We start from the raw sequence: 17,006 nt of genomic DNA, 5'->3' as shown, positions 1-17,006 counted from the left end.
GTGTCTGTGATCAAAGCGTGGGTATAAAATATAGTGTCTAGGTACCTACACGATGCTATCAAAGACGGGCGGGCAAGAAAGGCAAAAAAACAAAAACAAAAAGCAGGAAATGAGTCAAAGACAAGGATTTGCATTCAAGGCAAAGGCCAGCACACACACCTGGAGTGAGGGGATGATAAAAGATCCATACCCATTGCATCGGTATGAAAAGGGGTTTGTTTACCTGGCTGCTTGGCTATTGCCCAAGAACCGGTGCTGTGCGGCATCAGCATGGCAGTGGATCACAAGGGCCATCCAACGACTTCATACATATAGTATTGCGGCAGTACCTCTCAAACATACCTATATATCGGCCTTTGGGTGTAGCATGTGATGCCTGCATGAAGGCCATCAGTAACACGAGCGGCCTGCCGCGGGCCAAGGCAGCAACTGGCTCTCCTGCACACTCTCCCTCGCACTCTCCCGCACATATCCGCATCACCAAGCTCATCACAGTTCACCAACATCAGACCCCACATCACAGGCGCACCTCGCAGTAGGAACCTTGAAGGCCAGCCGGAATCGTTTCATTTGGGGGTCCGCTGCTAATAGCTCGATTGTGGAACGCAGCGGTGCAGGACCGCGCAATTAATCCCACGCTTCATGACACACCCGTGCGGTAACATGTGCTGTTCTCGCGGCAGTAGATGTCACACCAAATTTCTACTGAGGCCGTCTGATGTGAGAAAACCGAACGACGTTGAAAGAGACTTCGTCATAAGAAAATCTTCTGGATTGAATTATTGGCCGAATCGGGCATAGTGTGCTGCGGCAGCCTCATTGTGTGACAGGTGCCTTATCGGACGAGCAGGGTGATCGGCATAGGGCTTATCTATTGGGTGGTGTGGGAAGGTGTATCACGCCGAGCGGGGTTGTGGGGTCTGGGCCTGGCACTTCCCGAGCCCAGGTGGGGGAGACTGGTTCGCATTAGGTTGGGGCAGGAGGGCTTGTTCCTGAAGCTTCGATGCTTTGGAACAAAGTCCTACGCCCCAAAGACCTCTCTCCTGTCTCTGTGAACCCGTTGCACAAGCACTTGAGGATGCCTCCCTTCCCTTGTGCAATGAGCTGTTTCTTTCCCGCCTCATTCATGCCCTTCCACAAGCGCCCATTCTCCTAGATGCTAGTCTAGTTTTCATTCTTTTGGAGGGGAGTTGTTTGTCCAAGGCATTCTATATTTGAAAGCCTCGAAGTCATGGCAAGTTTGGGGAGCTTGCCTAAGGAGCTTTTGCTCCATGTACTGTCATGTAAGTCCAGGGTCCACTTTCTACCAAGCTGCTCACCACCACCCTCCCCGCCAATGCCGTGGACAACCCGGCCAGCTCTCCAGATCCGGCTATGCAGGCCAGGCCAAAGTTACCACGAGGGTTGAAGAATTGACGTGGTTCTATCGCATTTTCTCTTTCAAGACCTCACTCCCTCTCTCCCTGACCTGAAGCTAAGAAATTGCAGTTCTTGAGCCACCAGAACTTGTCCCCGTCCAACGCGTCTCCCGCGAGTTCAGCAAAATTGCTCGTGATGATGTCGTCTGGCGCGCAAGATGTTTGCGAGACTCGTCCTATCTCTCTTCGCTACGTAGTCGTCTTCGGCTGCAAAATCTCAACTTTGCCCTCCTCCAAGCCGCCAACGGTGTGAGGGCTCCGTCAGAAGAAGCTGGAGAGGCAAATGAAGACTCTTGGATAAAGTGCATCTCTGGCTCAGAAGTAGACGGGGACCGCCTCAGCAGTTCGCAACGTCTAGAGAGAGAACGAGTTCGCATCACGGCCAATTGGGACCCAATCTTCCCTGATGAGCAGGTCTCTTGGTATGATGAATACATACGCCGGCAAGGCCCGATAGTTGTGTCGTGGTTTCAGATGCCATACGCTCATGGCACTGGAACCAAGTCCAGGTCAGCAGCCGATTTTGTGGAGACCAGGGGGGTAGCTTTGTACTATCCCGACGGCGAAGAACGTCTGGACGGAAAGGTACTGGCAGTCTCTCCCCTAGATGATGGGAGTGTCTGCCTCTGGCATGTCAGTGGCGGTTCTGCCACGAAAAGAGGTGCCATTGTTGCCCGTAGCCGACCGGGCATCTTGTTTGCCGGTCCCAAGACCAGATCTAATCAGATAGATTCTGGCGTCACTGAGTGTGTGAGCGTGGATAGCCAGAGACACAGGGCATTTTTTGCGGTACAGCAAAGTAAGTAGTCACCAACTTTCTTCGGTTGAAACTGGCTAACAACTACCTGTATCAGACCTTATCGAGGTCGACTTACCCACACTGTCAGTCATACACCGTGAGACATTCCCATGGTCTATCGCGACTTTATCAGCCGCCAACTCGGCCGTTCCTCTCACTGTCGGCACAAGCCTCGGCCTTCACCTTCATGACTACCGATCTAGAAGCCCCCCTCGAGCCGATATTGTTGACACGATAGATGCCTTTGACGGGACGAAAGTACAACTCGAAGACATCAGCCAAGATCCATACCGACAGTTATTTGACGACTCGCCTCTACCCCCTTACGTCCCCCTTGCACAGCCAGGTCCTGTGAGTATCCTCCACCTCCCAGTAGAAGGCCAGCCCAGCAGCCTATCCGACGACATCTACGTCGCCGGTCGCTTCAAGAGCATCCTGCACTACGACCGCCGCCAATTTTCCCGCATCAAAGGAACAGTCTACTCGGGCGCCAATCTCTGCAGCATGACATCGCTACCCTACCCCTTTTCCTACGAAGACTCTCAAGCCCGCCGCCAGGCACGCCTCTCGTTGGAGCAAGTGGAAAAGTCCAAATCTGCCCCGGGAAGAACCCTCATCGCATGCGGCGAGTACAAGTCAAAGGGATCTCTGGAGCTTTACGGCCTACCACCTGTGGGAGAGCCGGCCAGAAACCGGCAGACATGTGCCCGCTCCAAACTAATGTCCGTCGTCAACCACGGCTCTTGCCTTGCCGTGGCAGATGGCATGGGGTACATCAAGTGGTTCGAACGCGACGGCTTCACCGAGGTGCGCCGGCACAGAATTGGACATAGCGAGAGAACGGAGGGACCGTCAATTTTTGCCTCGATGCCTGGCTCGGGTGACCTGGCGCGGAAGCTGCTTGCAACAAGGGCCGCGGCTTTGTCCAGTGGTGGCGAAGCCCAGGTCAATAACAATGACTTGGTTTTCTGGACGGGGGAGAAGCTGGGGCTGCTGAGTTTTTCCAGCCAGCCTGGGTTTGGGCCTAGTGATTTTGAAAAGGGGGAAGAGCAGTCTGCGACCCCAGAGGAGCTGCAGCTGGAGGCTCAGGAGCAGGCGTATGGCCAGAAGATGCGGGAGGCGCTGCAGTGGCACGCAAACGATGTCCGCTTGGCTAGTTACCTGGGGGGGCCTTCGCGGGGATTTCAATGATCAGTTTATAGACGTCTTTTGGATATCGTTTCATGTCTTTTGCTTGATAGAATTTGATTTTATGTTTTACCTATCTTGCAATGGCTTGCACCATGTCTCTTGAACAATGATCAGTTTGCTAGAACGTGTTTTATACTTGTCTAGAAATAACACCAAATCACACCAAAATCAAACATCACATCGTCTTCCCAAAAAGAAAATCACATGGCTGAATTCATCATCACATCCGGTCATATCATCGTTCTCTACTCTCAGAGAACAGCCCTCAGTCAAGCCCCCAAAGCGATCGTCTGCGCTCCCTCAAACGCATCCCCCTTCTCCAGCGTCTGCCAGCCGCCTACCGACCCTGGCTCAACACAGAGCATCTCCCTGTACCCATCCTTCGGCTCGAAATCACCCATGCCCTTGGCCTTTTCGACCCAGGGGTTCCACACAACCACGTTGGAGAGGTTGTCCCTCGTGACGGTAAAGAGAGTCTTGCCGCCCTCGGACACAGTCACCGGCCCATCAGCGGTGTACACCCTGTCCGTCTCGCCCTCAATCCTAATCTCCCCCGACTGTGTCTTTGTCGAGGCAGCGTCAACCTTGTCGACATAGGATGAGCTGTCGAGGCCGGAAATGGTAACGTTTGTGATGTCCTGTTTTTCCATTATTGTCAGCGTTTCTCTCCTGTTTCAGACGGGAAGAATAAAGAAGCGTACCTTAACCTTGAGATAAGTATGCATCAAAACCTGGCAATCAAACGCCCTCTCATCATCATTCGTCACCACCAAGCTCGTCGTCAGATCCCTCCTGTTCAGCGTCACGCTGTAGATCAGGTTGAACTTGAACGGCCATGCCGCCTTGCCCTTTGGATCCAGCCCGTCCGCCGCGCTGGAGAGGCCGAAATCAAGCTTGACGGACAGGTCCCCCGTTTGCTGATCGCCCGAGCTCTCGCTGGTGGATTTGCCGAGGAATTCCCACCTGGACGTCCGGGCGAAGCCGTGCTGCGGGAGGGAGGAGGTCTGAGCGTGATCGGCGGGAGGGGGCCCGAAGACGGGGAAGACGAGGGGGATGCCGCCTCGGACGGGCTTGGTGCCGTCAAGCTTGGCGGCTGAGGAGAGCCAGAGCTTTTCTGTCGAGGAGGAGTCCTTCCAGGAGATGACGGTGGCGCCGTAGAGGAGGACGGTGATGGACTCGCCGGTGGGGAGGGTGGCGGTGACGAGGGAGTTGTCGTCGGAGAAGTTGACTGTTGGTTGGGGGGGAAGGCCGGGGGTTGCGACGAGGGAGGAGGGTTTGTTGGGGCGTTCGACCATTTTGGAAGGCTGGGGTTGGGATGCTGGCGGAGAGGTTTCGGTGATGCTTGGGATAAGGTGAAGAGAGAGGATACTGGAGTACAGAAAGGAGGATTGGGACGTTGGGATTGGAAGGGTTGGTGGTTTGAAGGTTGTAGTTACTCGTCGTGGTGGTGGTTGTCCGCGTTTGGGAACTGCGGGGTAGGGATGATGCTACAGGTAGTACAAAAAGGGGGGAGCTCGAACAGGGGGCGCAATCGCGGGGTACCTGACGTCTTGGTGTTTGGTCAAGCTTCTTGTGCTGCACGACTCGACCTAGGAGCGAGGCTGCTGATAAAGACAGATAGTCGATGACCTTTTATAGCTTTTACTTTCACAACAGGCAGAAAGGCGGACAGACTGGCGGCGAGTCGATCTCCAGGTCGCGGCCGTCACATCTGTTTGATCACACTCATGCTGGTTTGGAGCTAGGTCAGAGCGGGGCAAGCAGGAGGTTTGGAGTTCAGCTTGTTCAAGACCAAGTTTCATGGTGCTTATGACTACATGATACAATGAGATATAGATACACCCTTGGCAACCCTGACTATGCAAACAGCTTGCTAATATCAAGCTTGTAGTGGTGGTTTGAGGATTGTGAAGATGTTCAGTTTGGTGTCTCAAGCTTGGGCCACTTCAGGTTCGTTTCACCTTCAAGGGTTAGGGTAGGCGACGGCCCTTGAACCAGACATCATAGACGTCGAGGTTGACAAACAAGCAAAACCAGAAGTTTATTCATAGAGCATAAGCTAATTCCAGTACTAGTCATGGGTTCTACCAGCTAATATTCAGCGACAGCGACTTCTCACTGTTCCTCAGCACCCTCCTCGGTAGGCTGCTGCTCTTCTGCCGGCTGCTCCTCTTCGGCCGGCTGCTCAGCTTCCTCTGAAGGCTGCTCTTCCTGGGTCGGTTCTTCTTCAGCAGCAGGCTGCTCCGTCTCCTGCCCATCCCCCTCAGGCGGGATCGGCTCACCATCATCAGCCTCCTCCTCAATATCCTCAGCACTCGGATCCAAACCATCGCCATCCGGAAACGTCAAGTACATGCAACCAACCGGCGTCTCCCTCTTGACATCCCCACCATGGGCACCCCGGTACTGAATATAGTTCGCCTCCCAGATCGGGCCCATCGGGCGGTCGTACTTGCCAGAGTTGAACATATAAAGACGATACAAGGCAGACTGGCCGTTGGGAAGCTCTAGCTCGATGTTGGGCTGCGTCTTCCACTCGCCTTTGAAGTGTTTCTTGTCGCGGCCGTAGTCGGCGACGATGAGGATGTTGCAGCCGGGAGCTACCTCGTGGACGGCATCGATGGCCTTGGCGATGATGTTCTCGCGGACGGCGAACTCGTTTTGGTCGCTGAGAGCCTCGGCGGCTGCCGCGCGCTTGATCCTGATGGCGGAGCCTTGGATTTCTTCGACGGCACTGACGGCACCCTTGACGGCGTCGACGACTTTGTTGAAGAGTTCAACTCCGCCTTGTGTGGCTGGGTTAGTTTGGAAGCCCAGTGTGAAGGGAGGTCAGAGCTGGGGAGTGCAGCAGATGTACTGACCTGAGGCAGCTTCAACGTATGACATGATTGCAGAATTGGTTGGGCGTGGGGGGCGGGAAAATGTGATTCTGATGAGTTGATGAGGGTTGCGAGTAGTAGTGGTTTCATATCGGACCCAGTGAGCACGATGGGCCTTCTTATAACTCTTTGGTCCTGAATATCAGCAGCATGATCTAGACCGTGGCCTCACGAAGCTGCCTGCCACCCTGAACGACACCTACCTATGCTCATTTCCAAGGCTCAGTGTGTATCAACACATCTAGGTGAATTGCATAAGCTAGACCAGATATGCAGCCTGCTGAATAAGTTGTAGTAGACCAATCAACCCGGATCAATTCATCTTACAAGCTCACTGTCTTTCTCCACGCCGCCATCGCCACATCTTCCGTCATCTCTACCCTGGTATTCTGGGGTGGTTTGAAGCTTCAAGTAAGCTGACTGGCAATTATGCCCGCTACTTTGACTTCTTGCTTGGAAGAGCAAAGCTAAAAAACCGTGTGATTTCGGGAGCTTGAGTGCGCTAGGCATCTCACATCAAACGCTTCGCTTGACCTTGTGCCACAGCCTCACGTTTCCTGCCGGCTGAAGAGTTTGGAAATACTGCCGGAAATACAAAGGAATATCATTCTGATAGGATAAGTAGTATACGACCACTACAGTTACCGCCAGATGATGAAAGAAGCCTCGCAGACGACCCCGCGCGACTCGGCCTCCTAATGCTGACATGGTAAAGCCCTTCAATGAATACGTCGTGACCGAAAAGCAAAGAAAAAGAAAACTGCTATTTGGCATGACCGACCTTCTTCAACTCCCCAAGCCAACCCTCACGTAATCTTATGAATCCACCTCACCCTCGGAAACTCTCCCATAGTGTACACCTTCTCACCCAAATGCAATCGCATCCCGCTCGTGCTCTTCTGGTACCCAATCGCTACGAATTCCCCATCAGTCGCCACCAGCCCGTTGGGACCGTCGTAATCAACGACGGCAGCTACATGTGGCCCGGCTTCGTCCGAGTCGATTGTTAAATTCATGCCTGTGAAATGAAGCTGTCAGTAACCCATATTGTGGAAAGGATAATCAAACTACCAAAGCCGTCTTTGGCGTGCGCCATGACATAGGTGATGGTCTGGTTGTCCGTCCACTTGAAGCATTCGATTCCAGAGTTGGCGACATCCTGACAACCCAAAGTTATCTCCATTGCTGTTTGGTAACGAAAGGCTGTTAAAATGTCAAATAGAAGCCCAAGGGGTTGCGGAAGAAATCACCAGAAGGTTTCTTGATGCTTTCTCCCACAAAACGCAGACTGAGACGTGGGGTTCAACCAAGCTTTATTGCTTCTTCAGCCTTGTCTACCAAAAACCCCCATTTTATTGGCCGCCACAGCCCAAAGCCGTCCATACCACATCACCGCCAAACTACCCATCAACCTCCATCCCATGTTCCCCCTCCTCACACTCCGTCTCGTCGTCGTCCTCCTCCTCCCTATCAGCATAAGGCACAAACCTAAAGTCCAAAAAACACACCCCTCCCCCCTCCCCCCCCACCTCGACCAAAAACTGCATGCTCAACACCCCCTGCCCATCCCCTCTCAAACTAACCTTTGTCGCAATCCTCATCGCCTCGTTCGCCGCCTTGAGCATATCAAACTTGAAAGCCTGGCTCCACTTCTTCTTCCTCACGGAAAAAGTCTCGAGCAAGTCCTTTCCCTGCGCAAAATCGATCCCACCACTCCCCAAAGCACCCCCTACACTTGTAAGCTTGAGATAAGGCGCTGCTTTGCTAGCGGTAATTATCAATTTTTCTGGCGAAGCGGGCGCAAGTTCAGCCAGGGCATCCAGCAGCCACTTGGCCTGGGTGATGATCTTGAATCCCAAATCTTCAATGTCAAAGGGGATGTCCTCTGGGATTTCAGGAACATAGGTTGTGAGGTTGCAGGTCGTCTTCACGCTACCTTCTTCGAGGATGATGCTGAAGGGGTCACCTTCGGCATTGTAGGATAGCGAACAAGTGCCGTTGCTCATGCCGAGGGTCTGGTTGGAGAAGGCGTCGGAGCGGTAGTTGCGGAGGTTGGTGCTGCGGTAGGGGTCAATGTCTGATCTGGCCTGGCGGGCGGCTGCGTCGGCGGCGCCAAAGATCTGAAGGGTTTCCAAGAGGGCGGGTAGGGATAGTTGAAATATGACCGATGGGGGAGGGGCATCGTCTTCGTCGTCGGGGTTGCCGTTGGATTCTTCGGGGGCGGGAATATTTGTGGTATACGAGGTAAAGAGAGATTTGTCCCAATGGGTGACGCCTTGCATCACTCTGGCGTGGTCGGTCGAGAAGCGGATTCCTTTCTCGGTGATCTCGACGTGGACTTTATTGGTGAAATTGATCGCTTTGAGTAGCTGATAGAGAAGTCTGGTTGAGCTGGTAACGGCTCGGAAGATAGGGGGGTCTGGTGCGTCCATCTTGGTCGGTGGGGGTGGTGGAAACGAGGAATGTCAAACAGGAATCGAATTGCTTTTGTGCGAAGGAAAGAATTATGGTACAGATTTCGAGGGTATCTTAAACGTAGACCCCGACCGCACAGAACATGTAAACCACACCAACCCTTTTGGATGTTAGAACGAATATCCCTATGGATCTGGACCAGGTGGGTGGAAAACGTACGCAAGCGACAACGACGCAGGCACAGCCAAAGTTGGGAGGCTCACTACAGACCGGTCTGTCGCAATGTCAGGGTTAGCAAGATGGTTTGCGCGGAGGAGCTGCGGGTGCAAGCATACTCAGAGCGAACGCGCCACTGAGGCCAAAGCCCAGCACCAGGAGAATGAAGGCCAAGAGAAACTGGTTGTCCTTGCCGATGGCGGGGGTGAACGGCGAGCCGGACGCAGCCTGCCAGACCTCGTGCAGTGAAGAATCCATGTGCTGTGATGGTGCTGGAGATGTGGTAGTAGACAGATGAAGGATGCAGAGTTGGTGATTGCCTGTACGGATAGGCTGTCGGTGCCAGCAGCTCTGGGACAGCTTCAGTGGACGTGAAGCTGAAGCTCAAGAACGGGAACGTGTTCGAACCCCGAAACGGACTAATGCCATTCTCCACAGGCAGCAGCCCCCTGTCGGTGGGGCAGCCCTGCAGTCGCAGCCGGGACCAGGCGCCGCAGCAAGTGGCAGCTTCGAGAACCGAGATCCACTTCTCTCCGCATCATCATCGGAGCCATCGTCAATCGGCAACGCGACAACTTCCATCAATCCCCGGCGCTTGCCATCGAAATGAATGGCGCCAGAAGCTTGACAGCTTGAGCCGTCGCCCATATACAGCCTTCACTCGCTTTCATCCCGGAATCGCCGCGCGCAACATGGCTAAGGACACGAAGCGCAAAGCGACCGATGAGCCGACCTCTCCCACGGCGGCGAAGCGCGTCAAGGTCGACGAGTCAGTCGAGCCCGAGAAGAAGCCCCTCAAGGTTCCGGCAATCCCCTTTCCGGAAAAGGTATTTTCACTATTTGCTTTTTATGTTCCTTCCTGTCCTGGGGCTGTCTACGTGCCATAAGAAATATGCTAACTGACCCCTCAGCCAGCCGTAATCGAAGAGCGCAATGGCGAGATCGAGTTCCGAGTGGTCAACAACGACAACGAGCGCGAGAGTCTTATTATCCTTACCGGCCTGAAATGTATCTTCCAGAAGCAGCTCCCGAAAATGCCCAAGGACTACATTGCGCGCCTCGTGTACGACCGAACCCATTTGTCGATAGCCATTGTGAAGAAGCCTTTGGAAGTGGTAGGAGGCATCACGTACCGGCCGTTCAAGGGCCGCAAGTTTGCCGAAATCGTATTCTGCGCCATCTCTTCGGATCAACAAGTCAAAGGCTACGGCGCGCATTTGATGTCTCATCTTAAAGATTATGTGAAGGCGACCTCGGATGTGATGCACTTCCTGACCTACGCTGATAACTATGCTATTGGCTATTTTAAGAAACAAGGGTTTACGAAGGAAATCACGCTCGACAAGTCAATATGGATGGGTTATATCAAGGACTATGAAGGGGGTACCATCATGCAGTGCACCATGCTGCCGCGCATCCGGTACTTGGAGATGGGTCGCATGCTACTCAAGCAAAAAGAATGTGTCCAGGCTAAGATTCGGGCCTACTCAAAGTCGCACATCATTCACCAGCCACCAAAGCAATGGCAGAAGAACGGCGTTGCCCCGATAGACCCCTTGTCGATAGAAGCCATCCGCGCCAGCGGTTGGTCTCCCGACATGGACGAACTTGCCCGCCAGCCCCGCCACGGTCCGAACTACAACCAGCTTTTGCATCTCCTCAACGATCTCCAGAACCACCAGTCTGCCTGGCCGTTTTTGATGCCCGTCAATAGAGATGAGGTGGCAGATTACTACGACGTGATCAAGGAGCCGATGGACCTCTCGACAATGGAGACCAAGCTCGAGGCCGACCAGTACGCCACGCCGGAGGACTTCATCAAGGACGCCAAGCTGGTGTTTGACAACTGCAGGAAATACAACAACGAGACGACCCCGTATGCCAAGTGCGCGAACAAGCTGGAGAAGTTCATGTGGGCGCAGATCCGTGCTATCCCGGAGTGGTCACATCTCGAGTCTTAGTTGGGCGCGAAGCCACAGAAGCAGCAAAAGCCAAAGCGTGGGAGGGGTCGCCCACCGACAAGGCTTAGTTCGAGGAACAGTACTGTTGCAGCTCGGGCAGCGTCGGCATCGGCATCTTCACAGCAGCAGCAGCAGCAGCAGCAGCAAGAGGGTCAGCAGCAGCAGTTGGGGCAGCAGCCGGAACAACAGCCGGAGCAACAGCCGGAGCAACAGCCACCTCGAGAGAGCCGTCTGCCCAAAGATGTCGACGGAGATGTCACAATGTGCGATGCAAGTCTGAAGGCGTTGGAGCTCAGTAATGCGGATGAGAAGCAAGGGGAGCAGCAGTCAGCGGTGTAGGATACCAAGCGTCGCTCTACGCGTCAACGGAAAGTTGCCAGGAGATAGGCGTCTTGAGCAAATCAGTGACCCATTTATCAGCATTATTTAAGGAGCTTGGGGGTTCAGGGTTGTGTTATGTCTTTGGCGTTTTATTTGCTGGGTGGTTGGGGCAGGATATCTATTTCTTTTTTGTGCGGTTATCAGGGTCAGGCTTTGGGCAGGTATAGGGTGGCAAATGTGTGTGTATGTATGTCTGGAGAATTTTGTTTTGGTAAGGGCACATGGTATTGAGATGCTATGAATTGTCTTTGTTTTGCGAGGTGTTATCTGCTCTAGTTGTTTGTTTATAGGAAACACATCAAGATAAATATGTACAGTGCAACACCCAAGCTGGGGGGGTTATTTCTGTCCCGTCTCCCAACTGCGTGCCGGGAAGGAGATGGACAACAAATGGGAGAGTGCTGTTTGGAATACGACCATACATCAAAGATACCTAATTGATGGGCCCTTAACCCTAGCCTCACCCTCCGCCGTGATCTCGATTAAAGAGCCCTGATGGATCAGAAACAAATTAGCCCGAAAAGAGAAAAAAGACTCCAGAAATCGTAGTCCAACACCAGCTCAGTAAAAGAGTTGTCAATATCCATCTTCCTGCTGGATGAACAGTTATCCTCGGAAATATGCACAACCGGCTAAATATGGTCCGTGCGGCGACTGTCATACAGAGATGATACACAATGAGAAGGGTTTATTCAAGAAAAATATTAATTATGCACCCTGCATAAACCTCCTCTCCCAGCAACCAGACACTTGGAGCCGCCCAGCGGTGAAAACAAAACACCACATGAGACGAAATAGATAACACAAACCGACATGTATCACCATACTCATCATGTACAGAGTGCGAGTGAGTATCAAGCATTACAACAGCGAGTACAGTAAAAGCCCCAGATAGGTACAAAAGGGGACAGGTGTATATATATACAAACTAACAACCACCCCCTTTTTGCCTGCCGTGTGCTGGCCAAAAATTCTCTATGTACAACGAAAGCAACCCCGCTCCCTCCCCTATCTCAGACACCAAGTGTTGAGATGAATGCAGAATTAAGTTAGATATAATGATGATGATGATGATGATGATGATGATGATGATGACAATGACCAACTTCTGAAAACATTGCAAAAACGACACACACACACATAAACAGAAAGAAATCCAAAAAAATAAATAAAAAAAAGACAAAACACCATCATGCCCACCTTTCCCCGTCACCCTCCAAAAAGGAAAAAAGTTTGATAGTATTCCCCGTAATAAAAAAAAACCGCTACACCTTATCTCTTCAATGCAGCCCATGCCTATCCCTCACCCTCCCCCAAACCACCCCTGAGATTTTATACAGCAAAAAACGAAAGACAACCACGCGCAATTTTTTTTCGACAAACAATGTGTACGGAAAACAAACCCCCTTCCCCCCGCCTCCCTCAAAAAAAAAAAACCGGTTTCCAGGAACGCCAGCCAAGACGAGAAAAAGGATTCCATAGATAGATTATGTAATGGCCCTGGGTATCGAAAACGTGCTTTTTTTTCTTCTTCTTTCTTCTCTTCTCTCCCCCATTTCTCTTCCTCCTTTGTCAGTACAAATATGTGTGTACGTGTATGTATGTATGTACGGAAATGTTGCTTTCTGCTCCGGTCCTGCCTGAAGCAGACTGACCAAGGAACTCTCCTCAGCCCGCAAAAAGAAAAGATCGGGATGCTAAAAAGCGAGCATCATCTCGGCATGTCACAAAGGGGGATAACTCCGCTTCGTCGTCGTCGTCGTCCGTCATCTCCGTGAGAAAAGCTCACACTCATTGGTGCTTGAACGCAAGGTCACCAGTCGAGAAGAGCTCAAAATGGACGCGCTGGGTCAGCACGCCCTGGCTCTTGAGGTAATCTGACATCTCGAGCATGAACTGCTCGGGACCGCAGATGAAGTACTCGGTGCCGCCGTGGTTGAGGTGGAGGTCGTCGGGGTTGACCTTGGCGAGGTCCATGCGGAAGTCGTAGTTGTAGTTTACCCCCACCACGTCGCTCCCGGCAAGGTGTGTCTTGAAGATATTGGTGTGGAAGTTGGGGTTGGTGCGTCTCAGGTGTGTGATGTGCTCCTCAAACGGTACCGATTTCCTGGAGCCGTGGATCCACGAGATTGGCCTGTTGGGTTGTGTCGCAACGACTTCGTTGGCAATGGCGACCATGGGCGCAACACCGACACCGGCCGAGATGAGGACGATGGGGACGTTGCTGGAGTTGTTGGTGTCGAGGAAGAACTCGCCGGCGGGGTGAGAAACGTCGACCATGGTGCCAGCGGGCATCGAGTCGATCAAGAGGTTGGACACAACACCAGGATGAAAGTACGATTGTGAAACCGAGTTGGAATACCTGGCGCCTTCATCCCTCTTGACCGTAATGCGGTAGTAGTCAGGCTTCCACGCCTCACTGAGCGAGTACTGTCTTGACTGGAGATAGCCCTCCGGGCCGTTCACCCGCAAAGAGATGTACTGTCCTGGGAAGAACTTGGGCAACTTCTTGCCGTCTTGTGGCACGAGATAGAAGGAGTAGATATCCTCCGTCTCTGGCACCACCCGGTCAATCTTGAACTTGCGCCATGAGCTCCACGACTCAAAGTCTCTGTAAAGCTGCGCCTCCCGCCCAATGAGCATCTTGGCCAACAACCAGTACGCCTTCTCCCAAGCCGAGTGCACCTGCGGTGTCATTGCTGGGCCAAGCACCTCGGTGAAGGCCATGATCAGGTATTTGCCGACAATCTCGTAGTGTTCAGGCTGGATACCGAGAGAGCAGTGCTTGTTGCACATGCGCTCAAACTTGGGGATCAGCTCGCTGATGTGGTTGATGTTGGAGGCGAAGCTGAGGATGACAGAGGTCAAGGCACGCGGTTGCCGGCCATTCTTCTGGTTGACGCTGTTGAAGTAGTTGTTCAACTCCGGGTGGTCGCGAAGCATGTTCTTGTAGAAGATGGTCGTGATCTTCTCACCGTGCTCTCGGAGAGCCGGGATGGTGTCCTTGACCAGTTTTGATTGCTGATATGTGAGCGCCATTTTGAGCCAAATTGCTGCTGTCTGACGGCGTTTTGTGGGTGTTTGTGAGTGTACCTCCCCAATCGAATGTGTCCCTTGGACTTATTACCACTCGGGATGATGATGGTGATGTCGAGGTGGAAGTTGGTCAACCGATAAATCGAGAAAACGAACGAACGGATGGACGGGGCGAGAAACCGGCGTGGGTGCCAAGCTGCTGCTGCTATTCTCTTGCTTGGCCTACAAATACTACAGAGCTGCTACTGTGTGAAAGACCAGCGGTCCTGCGGGCGCCGTGATGGGACATGGTGTTGACTATATACCACACAGGGTGAAACCGAAAAAGTGGAAATTGATGTTTTTTTTTTTCAAGGGCGCGGCGAGTCATAGTCCGGCCTAGGTCAGCTAGCTCGTACGATAGTCGCGGCTCGCAAGGATGAACCAGAAGATTGCTAGATTGACATGTGTGTGCGAAGCGCTGTTTGGAAAAGTCTTTCCGTGTTGCGAGGGTCCCATCGCTGCCACTCGAGGCTGCCATGTGTCGTGCAGGGGGTGCTCCAGTCCCACGAGTTCCACTGCCGACACAACTTGGCGATGGCTTCAGCCTTGCGGGTCTGTGCCATGCCTGTCACAGGAGCCCATAGTCGCGTGGTTCTGTGCGGATTTTCGGACGCCACGCTCTTTCTGCTGCCCGAAAAGTCACCCATACGGGACTATTTGGAAATACACAATCTCCCATCACGACGGAGCAGAACCGTCTCCCACCTAGTGCCGGCTATTCATGAGGGACCTGGTGATATTATCCCACAAATATATTGCCATAGTTTCCACTCCCCGCTCTGCCAAGAGGTCGATTGCTGGCTAGGCCACTGTGTCGTCGGGCTTGCTGCCGTTTTGTGCGGATTTTCGAGGTTAATTTTTCTCCGAGCCCACCGGAATGGAATCGACGTCATCGGGATATGGGTACAGACAGGGATGGTGAATGGAATTTTGTCGATAGAGACAAATGAAGGGTTGACAGCAACGAGAGCCCGCTGTCACTGTCAGATTGCTGTCATATCCCCATCACAAGAGTTGCACCGTGGCCATGGCTTGAACCCGATAATTCCGACGAACCATGGCGTAAAGTTTGACGCCAGCTCAATAGACGAAAGCGCTCTTCTCGTGTTATTCAGGCAATCTCCAAGGGTCCTGGATGGAATGGCTCGAGTCGGGGTGCGGCGGTTCGGCAGAAAATCTAGAAGGACACAAATCGAAAGATATCAATGGAGAGACTGGACACGGGGGTTCAGGTACCCCTGCTGTCGCCTCACCCATCACCCACCGAGACCCTGGTCCATCATGGGGACGTCGCTTCGGCAATCCGATATCGTATGACTTCGCCTGAAGCCTCGGTCATGGCTGTTTCTTTTGCTGAGGAAGACGTCGGCGCGAAACCTAGCGAAAGCCGTGCAACTTGGCGGCTCCAGTTGCAAATCTCCAAAGAGATGAGCATCAAGCGAGGTGTCAAGTCTCCGTTTTTGTCAAAAAAGGAAAGCCGCGGGAAGCCACGCATGGCATGACGGATCGTTCCGTTCGGGCCTGATTGACGTTGCGGTTGGAGGGCTGGTGAGCTACGCCATGGCAAATCGTTCGAGAAGACGGTTCGAAGAGGCTAACGCAGACATGGTGAAACGTTGAATTGAGGGGAGAAGCGGTCAGCGGATTGCTGAAGCCAGTTTGGCGCGTCAGCTAAGCATCATCAGCCTCCACACACAGGAGCCACTCTTTGCCCACTGTGCCAATGACCCTAACCCCCATCTGGCGACATGTTCACATCACCATCAGCCATTTCTGAAGGAATTCGTGACCATCTGCTGAGATGCTCTCTCCACCAGAGAGTCTTGCCGTCTTTCCGATCGCCGATTGGTGGCTTCTAGCTGCACCGGTATTCGTAAAAAAGCAAATTACTACGCATGAGGGTCCACTGTCGGGAATGAATAATAGAAGGCTATCTGCAGATCCCCCGATTCGAACGGCTGGGAACAACGTTAAACCACTCATTATGGCGCTGTGGGGATATGGATATCAGCGAGAAAAAAATATCTGTTCTTGTTCCGCCCGTTGTGTAGTGTGCGGTGCCGTCCCGTCCGGAGACGGAGCTCCGGAGGTTGTCGTCAAGGCAAAGAGATCGGCGACCCGGCGGGTCTTCCCGAAAGCACGGATTCTTGGCCCGCACCGACACAACCCGAGTCCCTTTTGGGGAACCTTCCTCCTACCGTTGATTAGCGCGCTCGTCGCAGCTACGCCAAACCCCATGCTAAAGGAACCATCAGCACAAACCTATGCCAGGACCGGACATTGCTGCTGTTGCTGCTGGCGCCGCTTCTTTTGCTCCGGCTGGCTCTCTTTGGGTGCAAAAGGAGCATCCATACGAAGGCCGATAGTTCATGCTTATCAAGAGCAGCATGTTACAGTGGGCCGCTGAGTCATGATGAAACTCGGCCGTTGAGGTATTGGTGTTGATAACAGGACATAGGAAAGGCAAGGGCCGCCGCGGGATATTGAAAGGGGCATCTTAGAGGGCACCATGGCTCGTGCGGGTTACCTGAAATACTGAAATAGCAATTCCATCGCAACTTGAGCCGGCGCAAAGAATGGGGGTTTCTTACGTAAGGTCGCATGTCGGAGCCGGAACGCGCAACCTGCATGCCGGATGGCCCCCTGGACCGGGCACGCTGCGGAAGAT

The 17,006-nt window shown here is 53.0% G+C and overlaps 10 protein-coding genes across 10 annotated transcripts; 3 read left to right on the top strand and 7 right to left on the bottom strand.

Annotated features, from left to right (window-relative positions):
• Window positions 1–515: 515 nt before the first annotated feature.
• On the top strand, window positions 516–3,491 carry QC764_103500 (uncharacterized protein). The gene is made up of 3 exons (XM_062941585.1): window positions 516–1,283; window positions 1,489–2,217; window positions 2,273–3,491. Exons 1-3 carry the CDS (start codon window positions 1,232–1,234, stop codon window positions 3,406–3,408), a joined length of 1,917 nt encoding a protein of 638 aa, XP_062804456.1. The 5' UTR covers window positions 516–1,231; the 3' UTR covers window positions 3,409–3,491.
• On the bottom strand, window positions 3,433–5,215 carry QC764_103490 (uncharacterized protein). Its single transcript, XM_062941584.1, has 2 exons — window positions 4,110–5,215; window positions 3,433–4,046 (listed from the first exon to the last, which is right to left on the bottom strand). Exons 1-2 carry the CDS (start codon window positions 4,701–4,703, stop codon window positions 3,678–3,680), a joined length of 963 nt encoding a protein of 320 aa, XP_062804455.1. The 5' UTR covers window positions 4,704–5,215; the 3' UTR covers window positions 3,433–3,677.
• Window positions 5,216–5,431: 216 nt separating this feature from the next.
• Window positions 5,432–6,523, bottom strand: QC764_103485 (uncharacterized protein). Its single transcript, XM_062941583.1, has 2 exons — window positions 6,270–6,523; window positions 5,432–6,194 (listed from the first exon to the last, which is right to left on the bottom strand). Exons 1-2 carry the CDS (start codon window positions 6,292–6,294, stop codon window positions 5,524–5,526), a joined length of 696 nt encoding a protein of 231 aa, XP_062804454.1. The 5' UTR covers window positions 6,295–6,523; the 3' UTR covers window positions 5,432–5,523.
• Window positions 6,493–6,986, top strand: QC764_103482 (uncharacterized protein; the record flags this gene model as incomplete). The annotated part of the gene is made up of 4 exons (XM_062941582.1): window positions 6,493–6,532; window positions 6,586–6,698; window positions 6,786–6,858; window positions 6,913–6,986. The coding sequence occupies 4 exons, from the start codon at window positions 6,493–6,495 to the stop codon at window positions 6,984–6,986; spliced, it is 300 nt and encodes a 99-aa protein (XP_062804453.1).
• QC764_0004350 (uncharacterized protein) lies at window positions 6,968–7,470 on the bottom strand (the record flags this gene model as incomplete). Its single annotated transcript, XM_062939762.1, has 2 exons — window positions 6,968–7,305; window positions 7,359–7,470. 2 exons carry the CDS (start codon window positions 7,468–7,470, stop codon window positions 7,094–7,096), a joined length of 324 nt encoding a protein of 107 aa, XP_062804452.1. The 3' UTR covers window positions 6,968–7,093.
• A 217-nt stretch (window positions 7,471–7,687) lies between these two features.
• On the bottom strand, window positions 7,688–8,719 carry rad1_2 (checkpoint clamp complex protein Rad1; the record flags this gene model as incomplete). The annotated part of the gene is made up of 1 exon (XM_062941581.1): window positions 7,688–8,719. One exon carries the CDS (start codon window positions 8,717–8,719, stop codon window positions 7,688–7,690), a length of 1,032 nt encoding a protein of 343 aa, XP_062804451.1.
• Window positions 8,720–8,816: 97 nt separating this feature from the next.
• Window positions 8,817–9,310, bottom strand: rad1_1 (checkpoint clamp complex protein Rad1; the record flags this gene model as incomplete). Its single annotated transcript, XM_062941580.1, has 3 exons — window positions 9,038–9,310; window positions 8,922–8,976; window positions 8,817–8,862 (listed from the first exon to the last, which is right to left on the bottom strand). The coding sequence occupies exons 1-3, from the start codon at window positions 9,174–9,176 to the stop codon at window positions 8,817–8,819; spliced, it is 240 nt and encodes a 79-aa protein (XP_062804450.1). The 5' UTR covers window positions 9,177–9,310.
• Window positions 9,311–9,610: 300 nt separating this feature from the next.
• On the top strand, window positions 9,611–10,879 carry GCN5_1 (histone acetyltransferase; the record flags this gene model as incomplete). Its single annotated transcript, XM_062941579.1, has 2 exons — window positions 9,611–9,745; window positions 9,830–10,879. 2 exons carry the CDS (start codon window positions 9,611–9,613, stop codon window positions 10,877–10,879), a joined length of 1,185 nt encoding a protein of 394 aa, XP_062804449.1.
• Window positions 10,880–13,051: 2,172 nt separating this feature from the next.
• QC764_103460 (uncharacterized protein) lies at window positions 13,052–14,299 on the bottom strand (the record flags this gene model as incomplete). The annotated part of the gene is made up of 1 exon (XM_062941578.1): window positions 13,052–14,299. One exon carries the CDS (start codon window positions 14,297–14,299, stop codon window positions 13,052–13,054), a length of 1,248 nt encoding a protein of 415 aa, XP_062804448.1.
• A 181-nt stretch (window positions 14,300–14,480) lies between these two features.
• On the bottom strand, window positions 14,481–16,982 carry QC764_103455 (uncharacterized protein). Its single transcript, XM_062941577.1, has 2 exons — window positions 16,601–16,982; window positions 14,481–16,532 (listed from the first exon to the last, which is right to left on the bottom strand). Exons 1-2 carry the CDS (start codon window positions 16,725–16,727, stop codon window positions 16,435–16,437), a joined length of 225 nt encoding a protein of 74 aa, XP_062804447.1. The 5' UTR covers window positions 16,728–16,982; the 3' UTR covers window positions 14,481–16,434.
• Window positions 16,983–17,006: the final 24 nt, after the last annotated feature.

Source organism: Podospora pseudoanserina, chromosome 1 (assembly GCF_035222485.1).
Source record: "Podospora pseudoanserina strain CBS 124.78 chromosome 1, whole genome shotgun sequence".
In the NCBI taxonomy this organism is placed as follows: Eukaryota; Fungi; Ascomycota; class Sordariomycetes; order Sordariales; family Podosporaceae; genus Podospora; species Podospora pseudoanserina.
Note: the sequence above shows the minus strand (reverse complement) of the source record. Positions and strands in the feature narration are given on the sequence as shown.

Excerpts from the sequence above, each read along its gene's own strand:
- QC764_103500 (XM_062941585.1), top strand. The coding sequence starts at position 1,232 with ATGGCAAGTTTGGGGAGCTTGCCTAAGGAGCTTTTGCTCCATGTACTG. Across the intron at positions 1,284-1,488 it reads TTTGCTCCATGTACTGTCAT|TTCTTGAGCCACCAGAACTT; the intron begins GTAAGTCCAGGG and ends AAGAAATTGCAG. Across the intron at positions 2,218-2,272 it reads ATTTTTTGCGGTACAGCAAA|ACCTTATCGAGGTCGACTTA; the intron begins GTAAGTAGTCAC and ends TACCTGTATCAG.
- QC764_103490 (XM_062941584.1), bottom strand. The coding sequence starts at position 4,703 with ATGGTCGAACGCCCCAACAAACCCTCCTCCCTCGTCGCAACCCCCGGC. Across the intron at positions 4,047-4,109 it reads ATACTTATCTCAAGGTTAAG|GACATCACAAACGTTACCAT; the intron begins GTACGCTTCTTT and ends ATGGAAAAACAG.
- QC764_103485 (XM_062941583.1), bottom strand. The coding sequence starts at position 6,294 with ATGTCATACGTTGAAGCTGCCTCAG. Across the intron at positions 6,195-6,269 it reads ATACGTTGAAGCTGCCTCAG|GCGGAGTTGAACTCTTCAAC; the intron begins GTCAGTACATCT and ends CAGCCACACAAG.
- QC764_103455 (XM_062941577.1), bottom strand. The coding sequence starts at position 16,727 with ATGCTGCTCTTGATAAGCATGAACTATCGGCCTTCGTATGGATGCTCC. Across the intron at positions 16,533-16,600 it reads AATGTCCGGTCCTGGCATAG|GAGGAAGGTTCCCCAAAAGG; the intron begins GTTTGTGCTGAT and ends AATCAACGGTAG.